This window comes from Megalopta genalis, chromosome 3, assembly GCF_051020955.1.
Source record: "Megalopta genalis isolate 19385.01 chromosome 3, iyMegGena1_principal, whole genome shotgun sequence".
NCBI lineage: Eukaryota > Metazoa > Arthropoda > Insecta > Hymenoptera > Halictidae > Megalopta > Megalopta genalis.
Genome location: NC_135015.1, coordinates 32,940,767 through 32,957,095, shown reverse-complemented (window position 1 = coordinate 32,957,095; position 16,329 = coordinate 32,940,767). Strand labels below are relative to the sequence as shown.

Sequence of the window (16,329 nt, the reverse complement as noted above, 5' to 3'; positions counted from 1 at the left end):
TCCCCATCTTCTTTTGTAATCCGTCTAACGTGCGCGACCCTAATCAGACGTGGGACGCGTTTCTATTCGAACGCCAGCCTCGAAATAACCGAGATTAGAGAAATATTGTCGCCTTATGAAAAAACGTCACCTATTACGCGCGCCAACAAAAGTCTTGGCCTCGTTCCTCGTTTCGCATTTACGTTCGTAATGACCAAAAATATATGTATATATATATATAATATATCATTCCTTATATAATTATGTTGCTCCTTACGAGTTAAGTAATGTTAATAGTGTAGGTAATAAGTTTGCATTTTTTTTTGTTTAGGTAGTTTTACATCGATAGAGGAAAAAAATACGTTGTTGTTGTTCTTGTTGTTGTTGTTGTTGTTGTTGATGATGATGTGGTTGTTGTTTGTCTGTTTTTTTTTCTTTTCTTTACGTTTGCTTTGTAGCTTACGATCCTCGTCGTGTCGGCGTTTGTTTGTTTGTTTGTTTGTTTTTCTTTTCTTACTTTTTCTGTTCCGTTGCTCGTGTGCTCGCACGAGTCTCGCAGAGAAAGTCTATCATCTATCGTCAATTTCATTAGGTGGCCGACGTTATTCGCGCGCGTAGTCAGCCTGGCAACCCTCGCGGAAGTCTAATAGCGCGCGCTCGCGCGCGCTTGCGCCCGTGTTGCTCGTGTTTCCTTTCCTCCCCTGTCTAGATTTTCCTATTCCCTCTCCCACGGAAACGCGTGCACGCGCGGTCTGTTCACGTGTTGCTCGATACATATATGTATATATGTGTATCACGTGTTTTCCCCGGTTTTCCCCATGGTGTTTCGCCTCGGTCGATCGTCTCGATCGGCGCGCGTGTCCCCGAGGCTGTCGGAAGCGTCCGTGTCCGAAGGTTTAAGGTGTGCGCGTGTGCCAGTATGTGTGTATATACGTGTGTACGTGTGTTTAGTCGTGTAACAATCGTGTTGCAAGTGTGTGGTCGTCGAACCAGTCTACGCGTCGCCGTACTGTAAAGTGTACAAAGTGTGTGTTTGCGCGCGCGTATTTATATGCGTGTGTGTCTGTATGCGTGTGTATCTCTGTGTGTGTGTGTGTGTGTGTGTGTGTGTGTGTGTGTGTACGTGTGTGTGTACGAGCGAATGTCGGATACAATAGCATCGCATCGTTTCTCGCGTTTTCTTCGAATCGAAATATAGCCATAGTCGAAAGGGTTCCTTCCGGTGCGACCCACCGTCAGCTGGACGGTGATCGACTGCCGGATACGTGTAACTGATGGAATCGCAGTGGGTTCACGGGGTGGTTGGCGTTGGTTGGTTGGTTTTTTGTTTTCATTTTTGTTTTGTTTTGTTGGTTCGGTTGTTTGTGGGTAGCGTTTTACCGCGTTTTCTTTTCTCGTTTACTCGTGTCTTTTAGCTTTTATTTTATATACCTCGTGCTCGTTTTTTCGTTTCCCGTTTCGAACTTGTCTCGGGCGACGACGTTCAAAACGGGCCATGGTATACCTTCCGATGCAAAAGGGCAGGGTCAGGATATCCGGGGCTGCTACCGTTTCGTGACACGTTTCGCGTTCCTGTGTCGTGCGTTCCTCGGCCTCCGTGCACGCCCCACGGAGAACGCGCCTTGCCATTCACGCCCCTCACCTTGAAACGGTCGCGTTCGCTTTCATAGCCGAACCGACCAAGTGTCGTGCTCCACTCGATTTCCGGTTCTTTGTTCGATTCGTTCGTTCGTTAGTCCATCCGTCCGTCCGTCCGTCCGTTCTTTCGTACGTACACGTCCATTCGTTCCTATTCGTTCCTATTCGTTCCTTCCGCGATCGTTAAGCGATCGTTGGTTCCGCGCCGATCGCGGGAAACAAAAAAGCACGAGGAGGCGGCCCGACTGGCAAGTAGCATCCTCCGCGGAGCTCCTGGCCGCTCGAGGAGCACGCGAAACGCGCCGTAGCATCGGCCGGGAATCGGCATTATAATACCGTATATATACGTCTACGCGCGTATATACGACGGACCATTTCGCCATTCGTATTTCTCTCGCGTTTACTCTATACTTGTTTACTGATCAACGATACCGACTTTCCTCTACTGCTCGACGGTGTCTTCCATACCGATGACGGGGCCGCGTTGCTCCGCCGACTGCTGGCTGTTGGTCTGCTCGCCGGATGATCTGTTGCTGCCGGAGTTGTAGCCCCGCTGCAGTTGCACAACCAGTCCGCTCACCGCAGCAAACTCTTTCGGTTGCGTCGATTGCTGCTGCTGCTGCTGCTGCTGTTGTTGTTGTTGCTGCTGCTGCTGCTGCTGTTGCTGCTGTTGCTGAGTCTTCTGGCTCGAATGATCTACTATAAGCTTACTATCACAGGCACTTTTTTTGTCAGTTGATACGGCGTAGAGCAAGTCCGGGTAGTGATTCAGCTGCTGCTGCGACGACTGTTGCGACGACTGTTGCGACGACTGTTGCGACGACTGCGACTGCTGGCCGCTCGTCAGTGTCTTCCGATCGCGATCCTCTTGTCCGCCGTTGTGGACCTCGCGCTCCCTGCTGCTGCTGCGGGCGCTGTCCTCGTCCCTGCTCCCGGCCCTGGAGACCGAGAGCGGCGTGGGCGGCGACGCGAGCCGGTCGCTGGCGTCGTCGCCGCGACACCGGTCCGACGGTGACGGGCTGAGATCGACGGTGGGAACGCGTTCCGGCCTCTCCGGGACCGGCCTCCCCGTCGCCGATGGTCCCCTGTAGCTCTCGTCCTCGCTGCTGTCCTGGGCCAGCCGAGGCCCCGGGGTCCGCTTCGAGTTTCTGCACAGCTGGTCGATCAACGCTTTACTCCTCATCGTCTCCGGGAGCTGCTGCTGCGACGACGACTGCTGCTGACTGCTCCTCGTCTCGGTGATCGCCCTCTGGTCCCTTGGGATTCCCGTCTCGAGGCTCGACCTGATCAGGCTGTCGAGGAAACTGCCGTTCGCCGCCGAGCCGTCGTACATCCCCTCGGTCGTCTCTCGCGCAGCCTTCGACATCGGCGTGCTCCGGGCGTTCGAGGTTCCCGGCGACGACTCGGTGGTGGCCGTTGACGTGCCGATCCCGTCCCTCTCCCTCTGAGGATGCTGCTGCTGCTGTTGCTGCTGCTGTTGCTGCTGCACCATCGCCGCGCTCCTCTGCTGTTCCTGCAGCCCCCGCATCCTGCTGGTAGCGAAGTACTGTTCCGGCAGGATCGTCGGCACGTTCGGCGCGCCGGCCATGAACGGCGACGGCATGAACGGCGTCGGGTTCCAAAAGTTGAACGGCCCGAACGGCAGGTGTGGCATGCCCTCCATGAACGTCGGCATCTTCAGACCGTTCGGACCCGCGATGCCCGCCGGTGGGGTGAACGGCTTCTGCGGCTTCAGCTGCGGCTTCTTGTCCGCGGTACCGGGTCGCATGTTCGCGGCCGCAGCCGCCGCGGCCGCCACCGCCGTCTCCTTCGTCTTGTCGTCCGTCTGCTTCTGGTCCCTGAAACGCGAACGACAGCTCGATCAACGAACCGGAGGAGCGTAAACGATTCTACGGGAAAGAGGGAGGGCAGTGAAAACTATTCTATTGGATTCTAGAGAAGCGAGGGAGCATCGTACCTCTTCCTTGGCCTCATGAGGTGTCGTTCCTTGACTTTGTACTCGAGGGTGGAGTGTGGCACTCCGTAGTAGCTGCCCGCGCGATGCACGCTCATCTCGCCGCGCTGCACCGCCCTGACCGCCTCGACCAGGCTGTCCCTGTCGTAGTTCCTGTACTTGCCGCGCTTCGGTCTGGTTCCCTTGCCGCCGGTGGCTGGTTTCGGTTTGTTCGCGTCCTGGGACTGCTGCGGCTTCGGTTGCGCTTGGGATTGCTGGCTGGCGGGCTGCGGCGGCGTGTACCGGCCCCGTTTGAACGGGCTCGGGTCCGTCATGATCGACTGCTGCGACTGGACCACGCCGCTCGGCTGGCAGCCGGGCAGCCCGGCGGCCGCTGGCACCGGCTGGCCCTCCTGGAACTTGACGCTGATGCTCTTGGCGATCACGTCGCGGAAGTTGACGGCCACCGTCTTCCCCACGAGCGAGTTGGTCGGGCTGCTGGTGCCGGAGAACGCCGGGCTGGCCCTCTCCAAGAGGCCCGGGCTGGAGGCCGCGGTGGCGAATCCCTGCGCGAACGCCGCGGAGGTCGGCTCCCCGTTCTTGCTCGAACACCCCGGCGTGCTCGCGGGCTTGTAGGACGGAATCTTTAGAATCGCTCGGCCCTGGGCGCTGTCGCTCGCCTCCTCCTCGATGTTCGGGTTGAAGTCGTCGTTGGTGATCGGGCCCCGTTGCTGCTGCTGTTGTTGTTGCTGCTGCTGCTGCGACTGCGACTGCGACTGCGACGACGTCTGCGACTGCGAGTGCGAGGAATGCGACTGCTGGTGATGAAACTGCTGATGACACGGCTGCGACTGGTCCCCGTTTACGCTCTTGTTTAGCCTCTTGTCCTCGCTCATCAGCCTCCTCATCACCTCCGGGATACGGTAGTCCTGGGTCTCCATGCCTGCGACAGGAAAGAACACGGTTTCCACGATTCCTGCGACTCCTGGTTCTCCCGTCCCCGGTCTCGCCTTCGCGCCTACCAGGCATTTGTCTTAATCCCGGATTAGCCCCCCGAGAACTGTTTAAGCTACTTAGAGCCAAGTTCCGCTCAGAAGGTGGAAAAAGTGTCACCGACCCGTCGACCGGGGCCTGGCTTCTATCGATTTCCGAAGACCTAGCGGCTCTCGTAATACACTTTTCGACTTTCGTCTCGGCCCTAACCGTAGGCCGACTGCCCAGTCAGCGAACGAAACGGTCTGCCGTCTATCCGGAGCAACCCAAATCACCGGCAGACCGGCACCGCGACGCAGCTACGTACACGCGGACAGATTTATTCTCTCGGAATACGGTAATTTCTCTCAGAAATGTTCGCAGGTCGGAATCGAAACCGGCAGATCTGAGAATACCGAGTCGCGATTCTTCGAGCCTCGCGGCTCGTTTTTATAGAAACTCGGGGCAGTCGGCAAAAAAAGACACCGGAAAGCATGCGAGCTAACGTTTTGCCACGATTCGAAGGCAATTCGGAGGCCACGTGCCACGATTCGACGGTCACGTACCTAGTACCTACCAAATATGTACCTTGCAGCTTCGCGGTTTTTCTTACCTGAATCACAATCAAACGGACCATTTTGTGTTGTCTCGGAAATTAGCATCGACGTGGCAATAAATTGCGTAGGCAGTGGTCCTAGTAATCCAGTAAATTGCTAGTCCTAGTAGGACTAGCGCAGGGAAATTCACGGTAACCCGAAATTTGGCATTTCCGGGAGAAATGTCCCAAAAGCGACAACGAATCGTCTCGCTGTCGCCTTTGACCGTTGACAATGGAAAGGGTCGATGTACCTGCTCGAATATTCTCTCTCACCTTTGAACGGTGCAGCCGCCGCGAGCATCTTCTGAATGTACGGGCCGATGTTCGCGTGTTCCAGGCCTGGCCACTCCGTTCCCGTTTCCTGTCCCCGCTGCAGCAGACTCCTCAGGGAGTCCCCGCCGCCACCTTCGAGGGCGGAGAATCTGACGAGATCTTCGAACGACAACAACGGCTTCAGCAGCGCCTTCTCGACTTCTTTCTCCTCTTCCGCGCCGGACAGTTCCTTGTCGTCCACCTGTTAAGAAGAGTCCTTTCTAGCGTTTTCTGCACACCGCGGCACCGGCGGGGAAGAAACATCTTTCGTTTACGGATGAATTTTTTGGCAAACGATATCCTCTCGAGGAAAGTCGTTCTCCGATATTTGCATCGAGTCTGTGTCTCTCTCTCCCCCTTTCTCACCCCTCTCCCTCACCGCCCGAAGATATTCATGACGACAATTGTTCTTCTCCGGTATGCAACGCGGTCGATATATAAATATATAGATACATATGTATATGCAACAACAAGATTTCGTCGAGAGGCGTTTCACTACTACTGTGTTTGTATTGCGTTTGTGTCTCTGTGTTTGTAACAGTGTCGGTTGTCCATGTTGAAGTAAACGTATTTAACGTCGTCGTAAGGCGGTATTACGATGACCAGAAGCGTCATGCAGGAACATTGTCGGAGAAATAGAACGGTATCGCAATAAAAAGAAGCGTTATATGGTACGTGGAACGAAAACGAAAAGGAAAATGAAAGAAAAAAAAAACAAGAAAAAAAGTAGATAAAACGAGAGAACTGAAACGCTCCGCCCGGAAGCCGATACATACACAGCCCCGGCGTGACGTGTCCCCGTCGACATCATCGGTCTCAAAGAGGATAGGCAAGATCGAAAATTGAGAACCAGCTCTCGAATTCAAAGTGTTTCCCCGCGCTCGTCCCGCGTCGAGGCGGGACAAAACGAGAGACATCCGTCGTCGGCGACGACGGCGCTACACACCAATGCACTTACCTCGCGGAGAAACGATTCAAAGTAGACGCGCATGCACAGTCAAACCAAACAAACGATCTACCAAAAAATACTAAGCTATTCTGCGATTCTCCTAATGACGCCAGGCAAGAGCATCGAATCAACGATCGAGCAGTCGGTCGAAGACCAATCCCCCGTGATCGAGCACGATCCGATGGGCGTGTGTGTTCGAGCCACGATCCGGGCAGATCGGTACATCGGCAGGCTTCGAACGTGCACATAATATCGTTTGTTGCCAAAAAAAGCCACGTCACCCGTGAGCATGCCTTTGACAAACGTCACAGTTACACGTCGAGCCCTGTACTACTACGCTCCGTAACCTTTTCCCCGCTCTAATCCCGAGGACAACGAACGAAGCGCGACCCCGTAATCGAAGTGGCTGCTACGGAACACACAATAGTAATCGAGAGGATGCACGGTGTCGAGGTCGCAAAAGCGTACTCGTGACAGCGAAACTCGCTTCTCGCGGCGATCGCCCCCGAGAACTTACCTCGAATCTTGCAACCTCGCCAAGACCGACCGGCCGTGTGTTAAACTACAAATAGTGAGATAAAAAAAAGTTAAACAGCCCATGCAGAATAAACATTCGACACACTACTGAGCATCACGGCGATCGGTGAAGAACCGCGCGTGAACCGACACTTTTCTCCCAATTTCACGAAGACGTCCTCCCTCCGTATCCTCTCTCTTTCTATCTCCTTTCTCCTATCTCCCCATCGTTCTCTCGCTCTCTATCCCTCTTCGTCATCTTCCTCTCTCTCTTTCTCTCTTTCTCTCTCTTTCTCGCTATCTTTCTCTCTATCTTTCTCGCTCTTTCTCTCTATACGAAAATCAGACGACGACCACGAGAAAGGTAATCGGGAAAACGGTTCGACGGTCCAAGAGCGATCGGTCCACGCGAGTTCTACGATCACCGTGGCAGAGGTATGTTTTGGGGAAGCTCCATTCGTTCTTCCTAACCAAAACCACACTTAGAAACAAATGGGCGGCATCTTTCCTCGATTATCGACGCGGCTGTATCTCTCTCTCTCTTCCCTCGACCGCGCCGGGCCCCGTTAACCCCTTCCCCGAGATTCGACGAGATCGCGTCGCGGCGATCGGCGTTCTTCCGTCGAACGATCGATCGCGATCAACGGCAACGTGTAGACGTCTTTCGGTAGACACTCTCGAGCGTAAACGCGAGGCTGCGAACAAATGTATCGAGACGCCCCGACGCTTTATCGACGCTTCCATCGGATTATCGTTCGAATCGCGCGGACGGGAAAGAAGGGACCGTGCCGGGTGCGGAAATTCTCCGGACCTGCGGCCGATTCCACCTAGCGTTGCCGATACGATTATCGGGCATCGAATGTAAAAAACATCGTAACGAGAGCGCGACGACTGGCGGACGTATAGCAACCGGGGGACGACGAAACTATTGCGACCGATGCCAGAAGAAGCGTGGTCTCGAAACGAACCCTACGCCCAACCCCTAAACGCTCTCCACAAGTTCGATACTTGGTCGTTCCGTTATCTACTTTCGATCCTCGTCTTTGCCAATTCTCAATTCTCTCTGGGAACGTACACGTTCCCCGGATTTAACCCGGGAGCGTTGCGCTGACATCGCCCCGAGATCGAAGGTATCATAATCAAATGTATCGGGCAAGAATCCTTACATCTCGTACATCGTCACGCATCGTTTCTCTCTTTCTCGCGATCTCTTGCTCTCTCTCTCTCGCTCTCGCTTTCTTTCTCCCTTTCTCTCTGGTCCTTGCTCGCACAAGCATCCTCTCTCTCTCTCTCTCAAATGTTCATTTTTCTCTCTTGTTCTGTCCCCAAAACCTACCTCGTCCACTTGCGGGGGCGGAGTGGTCGCGGAGGCGTTTTGGGTCGTATTTGGTGGTGTTGTAGTTGTAGTAGTAGTAGTAGTGGTGGTGGTGGTGGTGATGGTGGTGGTGGTGGTGGCTGGGGCGCCGGGCTCGTGAGGGTGTGAGTGGGTGCTAGTCAGGGACGCGTCCCTTTCGCGCTCCATCGCAAGCTTGTAGACCTTGTTGCGCAGAGTGCTACGCGGTATTCCGTAGATGACCGCCGCCCTTCTCGTGCCGAGCTTGCCGCTCTGGATGTCCCTGAGGGCGCACTGCAGCTCCTCCTCGGTGTAGGCCCTCCGGCCACCCCCGGCACCCACCACAGGGACACCACCGACGCCTGCCGCAGCTGCCGCCGCCGTCACGGCCACCGGCCCGGTCATACGCGGTTTCGCGCGGTAACACGAACTAGAACACACGCCACGAGCCTCTTTACATTTTCTCCTTACCTACTCCCGAAAACCCCGGCAGATATCTGTCTTGGTCGGGAAGCTTTCAGCCGTCGCTGGGAGCTCCAGAGATACCATCTCGCTGCGAGCTCCCAACGGCGACTCCCTTCTGGATGCTCCGGAAAGACGCGTCGTCGATGCACCGACGAACCGCGGGGATTGCGATTTCCGCTGTCGAGGATTTCGAATGCGATCATTTCGGAATGATTTTCAAAGAGTCTCGGAACACCGCGTCGATGTCTCCCCGAAGATGATTCCAAAATGACGCAGCTTGCACCCGGAAGCTTCTTTGCATCGAGATGCAGAGCAGGTGGGTGCTATCGCCTTTGCTGCTACGTTGAACCGCTTCCTTCGTATCCGTCAGAATTTAATTTAATTTAATTTAATTTAATTCGTTTATATGTACGGGTTAAAGCCCATTTTTTACAATACAGAAAAGCAAATGAAAAGCAAATGTTAATGTAATAATCCAGCGATCGCAGCGAATTGGTTCCTCCCACTCTAGCTAGCGCTAAATTCATACAACTTAACTACGTAAAAATACAATACAAAATACAGTAAATTCTCCCTAAATTTCCTTCAGCTTACAAACAAAAATGGAGAATTTTCGAAGAGGAGATACGACTATTCGCGGCTCATTTTTACAGTTACCTATCGTCAACGATTATAAAGACGAGGGAGCAAGGCTCGAGCAATCGTATCGCCTCTTCCCAAATTGTCCATTCCCGTTCGCAAGCTGAAGGAAAATTCGGGAGAATTTACCGTAGCGCGATCGTCGGATTGAAATAGTTACGGATCGGGGTTGTTCAGCGTCGCAGCGAAGAAGGAGTGCCGTCTCGCGGGTCACCGAATCGGCGCGCCTGATCTGGAGAGACTTATTGGAAGCGGTATCGAGCGCGGTGCTCAAAGGTCCGGTAATTGCTCGGCCACCGGACAATATCGATAACGTCGGCGAAGCCCATCGGGCGAAGTTCGGTTGGCTTAGTTTAGTTTTCGCGTGGCTCGCGGGCTCACGTGTAGAACTGTCGGTGCAGGAGGGCCACGTGGCCGCAGCGGTACGCGCACGTGTTCCGCACGAGAAGCGAATCGATCCGACACAGTGTCTCGTTAACACTTTGATCTGCGACGTACGCGACTGCGTCACAGCGAATTCCGGCTACGAAATTAGACAAGCCGCACCGTCGCGTCGCGCCGTGCCGCGCGGTGCCGCGTCGGAGAGGGACACCGACGGATTCGTTATGCAACCGGATAGCTTTCCCGGACGTTCGATTTATAATCCGTTCCGGAGAAATTTCAGGTGAGTCGCGGGGCCAGGTGAGCAGCGCGAACGATACCCGCGCGCGCGCGAGATTACCTGTTTATTTCAGGATTCGCCGCGTACGTCGGGAGCGCGCGAAATCGAGCAACGAGCCGGCGATCGCGGAATTCGCCTCGCTGCGCCGCCGATAAGATTAACCGAACGAATTTGTCGCACAAAGAATTCTCCCACTCGAGATCGGTGGCTCGCAGTAGTTCCTGCGGCTCTCTCTCCCCCAACGGGTTCGTCGACCTAACCCCGTCGCTGATAAAGCCGCGCGCGGTTCGATCGTTTATCGGCCGCCCGTGTTCGAGTTCTTTCTCCGGCGTTCGCGGATCGGGAGTCCTGGGAACGACGCGTCGCCGGCGGAACGGCCGCGAAATTCCGCTGGATTTCATCGGTCGAGCTTCTAATTTCGACTTCGCCGGCGCGGTTTCGGGCTATCTTATCGGCAATTACGGTGGCGCGCCTGCGCGGACGCGATCCCCGTCTCCTTTTCTCCGCGTTCCTCCTCGCCGCGCGGTCCTTCACGCTCGATGTGCTCGCGCGACGCCGTACGACACCAGGCGAGGTACATAACTTCGCGCTTTCGATGTGTCAGGAGGTGCAGATTACGGTGGACTAATAATAGACGACGATAAAAATTTGACGCGCAAAATGTTCCGCGGGGAAAACAGCGAAAACACGAGGGCAACGTACGGATACGCTCCGCGGCTTTGACTTCGCGCGCCATTCGTCTTTTCTCTATTCCTTTTTCCCCCCTCGCTCTCTCTCTCTTTCTCTGTCTGTCTCTCTCTCTCTCTCTCTCTCTCTCTCTCTCTCTCTTTCTCTCGACGCCGAACAGCGTCCCAGAGTCGCGGTCGCGTTTGTTTTTCGCGAAACGCTCCGCGGCTTATCTCGCGACGCTCCCCGGACTCTCGATTTGGAAACCGGCTGAACTTGGGGAAAATCGGCATCGCCGCGTGCTCGGCCGCCGCGGATTTCTTGGTACTTGCAATTTCTCCTTCGTTGAACTTCGATTGACTTTCACGGCCGATTCGGAGCGCAGAAGTTTCACTTTGCAATTTTCGAGTCACCCTTCGGAACGAGCGCGATCCTCCGTGCCGATACCGCGATTTCGTTCGTCGAAATCAGGCGCGGATAAAGGTTCGCGGCCGCGCGAGTTCCCTCGGAACGATTAACGCCGAGATAACGCGCGGCGATGCGATGCGATGCTTCGGAGGAGAACCGGCCATCGACGGAATAGGAAAAAAAAAAGAAAAAGAAGAAGCAGAAGACGACGCCGCCAGACTTTCGCGGTGAATTCGTAACGAGTGGCTCGCGCGGGAACAATGGGACGATCGGCGTAAAATCTGCTGGCAGACGGCGCGCGGGGAGAGAACTTTTTAATTACCGGTTGCCGCGGCACTGTTCCATCTGTTCGCTGATACAACTTTTACATAATGGCAAAGTATCCGAGGTTGCGAGCGACGTTCGATCGTCGAAACGCGAGCTGCTCGTCGTCGTCGTCGCTCGTCGTCCGCTTCTCCTCGACTTCGCTTGTCCGCCGAAATGCCGGCCGAAAGCAGCGCGGAATGCGAACACCTGTGCCGGAGGTGTAAAACGAGTCGCGCGATAACAGACCGGCGGATCGACGAGCTTCTCCGTCCCGGTCGGCAGCGGGCAAATTTTATTAATCGCTCGCTCCCGCTTGTAAGCCGAGCACATATTCCACGGTTCGCTTTCGCGTTCGAACGAGTCGTGGGACGCGTCGCGAGATCGGTTCGCCGCGCGGCGGCCGTCTGTTCGCGCGTTGAACGAAGAATCTCGTTTTTGTTTTTACTTACTTAAAGATAGTCTTGGGGTCGATACCTGCCGGCATCCTTAGAGGTATTTTCTGTTGCTCCAAAAGGGATATGTTGTTGTCCTGTTGACAGAAAAAGATACGGTACAATCGATACCATGCGATCCGTTCCGTTCGTTGCACGCGACAGATAACATGCGTTTCCTCTTTCTCGGACCGTAATCGTTTCACGTTTCTTTTCGTCAGGGCGAACAACAGAAATATGTGAAAAACAGACGACTGATACGTGCGCGTATTATGCAGTTCTGATGATTCTCGTGGGAAGAGGGGCGGGGAGGGCACGGTGAGGGCACGGGGACGGACAAAAACGGTGGACGGGGAGAAGCGTCGGATGGAAGAACGGGAGGATCGGGGGAGGAGTTTTAGACGAAGAAGAGGGGAAGGAAAACGGAAGAAGATTCTATACTCCGTCTACCCACGCCAGAAGGCACACGTACCTGAGAATTTTTGGGTTTGGCCGAGAGGTCGAGCGGCTGATCGACTGGCGTCGCGCTGTCCTGGTGTGCCTGCACCCCGACCAGAGGCGCTTCCCTTGGTGGTAGACACCATTGGGGCAGCAGGGTGGGGTAGGTGCCGCTAAGGGCCGCGGCGACCACTGACGCCGCCATCGGGTCCACCTGGACCGACATCGGTGACTCGGCCGATCGCGAGCTGCTGCTGCTCTCGCTCTGCGGGCTCTGCAGGACCGGACATCGAGGAATGTTATGTTCGTCCGGGTCTCGTCGTCATTGGTCGACGAAATACACGACGAAAGGAAACTGATTACCACCGGCGTGGGAGGGAAGAAACGATCATGAAAAAGGGAGACGGCGTCCTCGCCGGCCGCGGCCGCCGGCCAGCGAGGAGGACAGATCGAATCCCGATCGAGTTCGTTTTTCACAAGGCCGGCCAGGCGCGATCGCCGGGTCGACCTTCGTGAAACTTTTATAAGCTGGACGCGCGTCAAAGCGATCAAAAGCCCGCGGATCCGCGCCGTGCTTTTCTCGCAGCATAATCAAAATTTGAACGTTTCGGCGTGCGTCGCTTCGCCTCGCCTCGCCTCGGTTCTTTCCGAGCGCGTTTCAGCGATTCGATTACGGGGAGCGCGCACCCTGTGGCCGCTAATGCGTTCCCCCCTCCGGTCACTCCCGTTGCCGGTCGAAGATGATACACACCATGAACGTATGATACAAGCATGGACACGTTATACTCGTCGTCTACGGAACAGAGGTACTTACGAGGGGCGGCTGGTCATCGTGCGGCAGCTTGCCGTCCAGGCAAAAGTAACACTTGTCGTTCGGCTTCCAGTCTTCGGGTGGTGGGCTGGTGCGCCTGCCTCCGATCAGATACGGCGCTACCGCGTTCCTAGCCGCCGCGTCAACCTCCCGACACGGCAACCCTGACCTGGTCCCATCCGAATCCGGAGCCGGAGCCGGGGCTGGAGCCGGAGCCGGAGCCGGTGTCGTCAATATCGTTGGGCCGCCTCCAGAACTCGGCGCTTCTTGCAACTCCTCTTCCTTCTTCACTCTCAACAAGCCCTGCGTCACCGGTGTCCGCACCAACGCGACTTCCTCCGTTCGTTCCTGAAACAGTCCGCGTTGCCCCGTTAGCCACAGGTTATCCGAGCGCTGCGAACACGCTAGCAAGCGACTCGCGACGCTTCTTCGCGAGAGCGCCGCTCTCGGTTGCGACTCGAGAAGCGGAACGATTCTGCGAGTTGCTTGCTATCGGATCTCATCATTTTTTTACATTTTTGTATTTCTCTCGTCGAATTTAATGCGAGCAGTTTTTAAATGAAACGTTGATCGTGACTTTGGATCGGAAAGAGCGGAGGAGACCCGCCGTCGCATGGATCGAATGGAAAGGATTCGGGTGAGCAGGATGCATTACCTTGGTCCCTTCCGTGTCGGTGGCTTTGGCAGTCGGATAGTCCCTCGCAGCTCGATCCTTTTCCCTTCTGAGAGGACTGACGGGCCTGTCGGCATCCTGATCGAGCTTGAGCCTCTTCTCCGCTTCGTTCTGACACCTTGCGTCCTCCTCCTCCTCGTTCTCTTCGTCGTCCTCTCTGTCGTCGGTGGCACCGTCTCCGTCGTTCTGCCGGCGTTTGCGTCTTCGCCTGGTTGGAATCGTGGTTGTACCGGTGGTCATGGTGGCCGTCGCGTTCGCCGACGCGATCGTCGGTACCGTGCCGGTCGCGGTGCTGTTCGTGGTGATGGTGCCGATGCTGGTTCCCGTGGTCGTCGCCGTCGCCGTCCCCGTCGCCGCCGTTACCGTCGTCGCCGTCGGTGCCGATGCCGATGTCTCCGTTGCCTTCGTTGCCGATTCCTCCCGCGCGACGCCGTTCGGGAACTCGTCCTCCCCGACCTCGACCTTCACCTCGTCCGGCCTCAAACGACGCTGGTCCTCGGGCTGCTGGTAGCGACGGTGGTGGTCCTGGAGGTGGTGATGGTTCTGCAGGGGGTGCCTTTGCAGGCTCTCCTGCTTTACCAAACCCGCCGTCGACGCCGTCGTCGCCGTTGTTGCCGCCGCGGCGGTGGTGGTGGTGGTCGTCGCTGCCGCAGCCGCCGCCGACACCGTGCTCGTCGTCGTTGTTGTCGTTATCGTTGTGGGTAGCGAGGTGGACAAGGGATGAAGCGTGCGCGGCCCAATTTGTTCCAAGTTGCCGGGCACCGGGTCGCAGGACGACGAAAATGCCGGGTAGAGCCGGTGGTGGGGCTGTGCCGTCACTGATTCGCTGCTGCGAGTACCGCTGTACAGAGTGTCCTGATATTGCTTCCATCTCCTACGGCCCATCAACTCCTCCGCTACCCGTTCCAGACCTACGACACCACCGCAACTACATCAAACAATGACGAGCGCCGCGCGTATCCGAGACTCGTCGTCGGCCAAACAACCCCCTTTCCAAACTTTCCGAACCCCCAAAAAACACGACCCCCTCGACTGCGACGAAGCGCGCACGCGACTATCTCGATCTCCCGCGAGCCGCAACCGTGCCGTCTAAAAACTGCACCGGGGCAGGTGCGATCCTCGGTGTTCGACGGTTCACGGAAAAGCGAGCAGTTTCTTCGCGAGATCCGCAGACCGCGATAACACGTGCAACACGCGTCGATGTTGGAATCACCAAAATCGCATGTCCGAGAAACCGACCGGACGCGGTGGTTTTTTTTTGAAGGACACGGCGCGGCGCGGCGCGACGGTAGCGGCACGCACGTGCCGGTATCTGGCAACGTGTCGCAACGGAAAATTGCGTCAGGCCGAGTCGCCGCGAGTATTGCGAGCGCGTTCGCTAACCGGTAACCCGTGGGCTGTTTCACCCTCGATGCGCAACCAAGTTTCGTGTTCCCGCGGCAGCAGCAGCAGCAGCAGCGGCATCCTACGAACGGTCGAAACGCTGTAAAAGACCGGAACGTCGGATCCAGAGTCGGCTGCGCTCGTCGCCGGCCGACGATAGACGCGCGCGATAACAGAATTTTTCCGCTTCCTTATCCAAAGGCCGAATAGTTGAATGTTATCGTAGCGACGCGACGAGCGTAACTGCCGGTTAGGCGAGCCATGACGACGAAAACTCGACGTTGCACCGAATTCAACGATCTAACCGCGAAACGGCTCGAGCGAGCGATTTCGAGCGAGCCGGCCGGCGAACGGTTCCGTTTCGATGGGAACGCGCGCGCGAATCGAGCATCCGACGACGACGAACAAATATTTTTCACGCGCGATCGATGTCGCCGGTGAACGAGCAACGATCTCCCGCCGAAACGAAGGCGATTTCTCGCGAAGGTGGCCTCCACTGGAGACGACGAAATCGGGCCGCCGCCGCCGCGGGAGCGTTCTCGCGGACTCCCACTTGGAACGCGGCAATTGATTCTAAGCAGACACCCGGTACGGTGGCACGCGTCCCGCAAGTGCACCATAACTGTCACGCCATTTGGTCGTCGCGTGTGCCCCGAGCACATGCCAACCGATGAACGTACGTAAATACGTTCGCATGTGAGCGTGGGTTTCGCGTGCGCGAGAAGATCGAGCGCGGTGGCGATTTTTCATGGCGGCCGCCTTTGTTTCTCACCGGGGATTGATTTTGTCGTCCGGCCAGCGCAGGACAATCGTGCCGATTAAAGCCGAGCTAGCCAGCCCCGCAATGCTCGCGAACGCGTCGCGTCGCGTCGCGACGCTTCGATTCTCTTCTCTTCACTTCCCTTCGACCCGTCCTCAACCCGTCTCAACCCGTCGTTTACTCGAGAACCGGGACGAGAGCCTGGACGCCGAAGAATTCGCAGATTGAATCGCGGTCCGAATCAATTCGCGCGAGAGAGCCTATGCGGCCGATTCTGCGCGCGATCGGAATTCCCGCCTTCTGGTCCCGCCTCTGCGCCGTCGTTGCCACCGCTTTCGATAAGGCGAGAGGGAAAAAAAAAGAGGGCTCGTCTCGCCTCGTCTCGTCTAGTCTCGTCTGGTCTGGTCTGGTCGCGTCTCGTCTCGTTTCGTTCCCTCTGTGCTCGAGAGAGCTCGTCC

At 56.2% G+C, this 16,329-nt stretch overlaps 1 protein-coding gene across 3 annotated transcripts in view; it reads right to left on the bottom strand.

Moving 5' to 3' along the window:
* Positions 1-285: 285 nt before the first annotated feature.
* Eip93F (Ecdysone-induced protein 93F) overlaps positions 286-16,329 on the bottom strand; it is a 75,819-nt gene continuing 59,775 nt past the window's right edge. For 2 of the 3 annotated variants that reach the window (XM_076520625.1, XM_076520624.1), the window contains exons 3-10: positions 13,711-14,639; positions 13,059-13,403; positions 12,279-12,518; positions 11,825-11,904; positions 8,234-8,660; positions 5,394-5,634; positions 3,575-4,493; positions 286-3,455 (exon numbers count right to left, since the gene is read on the bottom strand). In XM_076520625.1, the coding sequence (XP_076376740.1) occupies positions 2,060-3,455; positions 3,575-4,493; positions 5,394-5,634; positions 8,234-8,660; positions 11,825-11,904; positions 12,279-12,518; positions 13,059-13,403; positions 13,711-14,639 (4,577 nt within the window). In that variant the 3' untranslated portion in view covers positions 286-2,059. The remainder of the gene's footprint in view (positions 3,456-3,574; positions 4,494-5,393; positions 5,635-8,233; positions 8,661-11,824; positions 11,905-12,278; positions 12,519-13,058; positions 13,404-13,710; positions 14,640-16,329) is intronic. The other variant, XM_076520626.1, reaches the window with a different exon arrangement.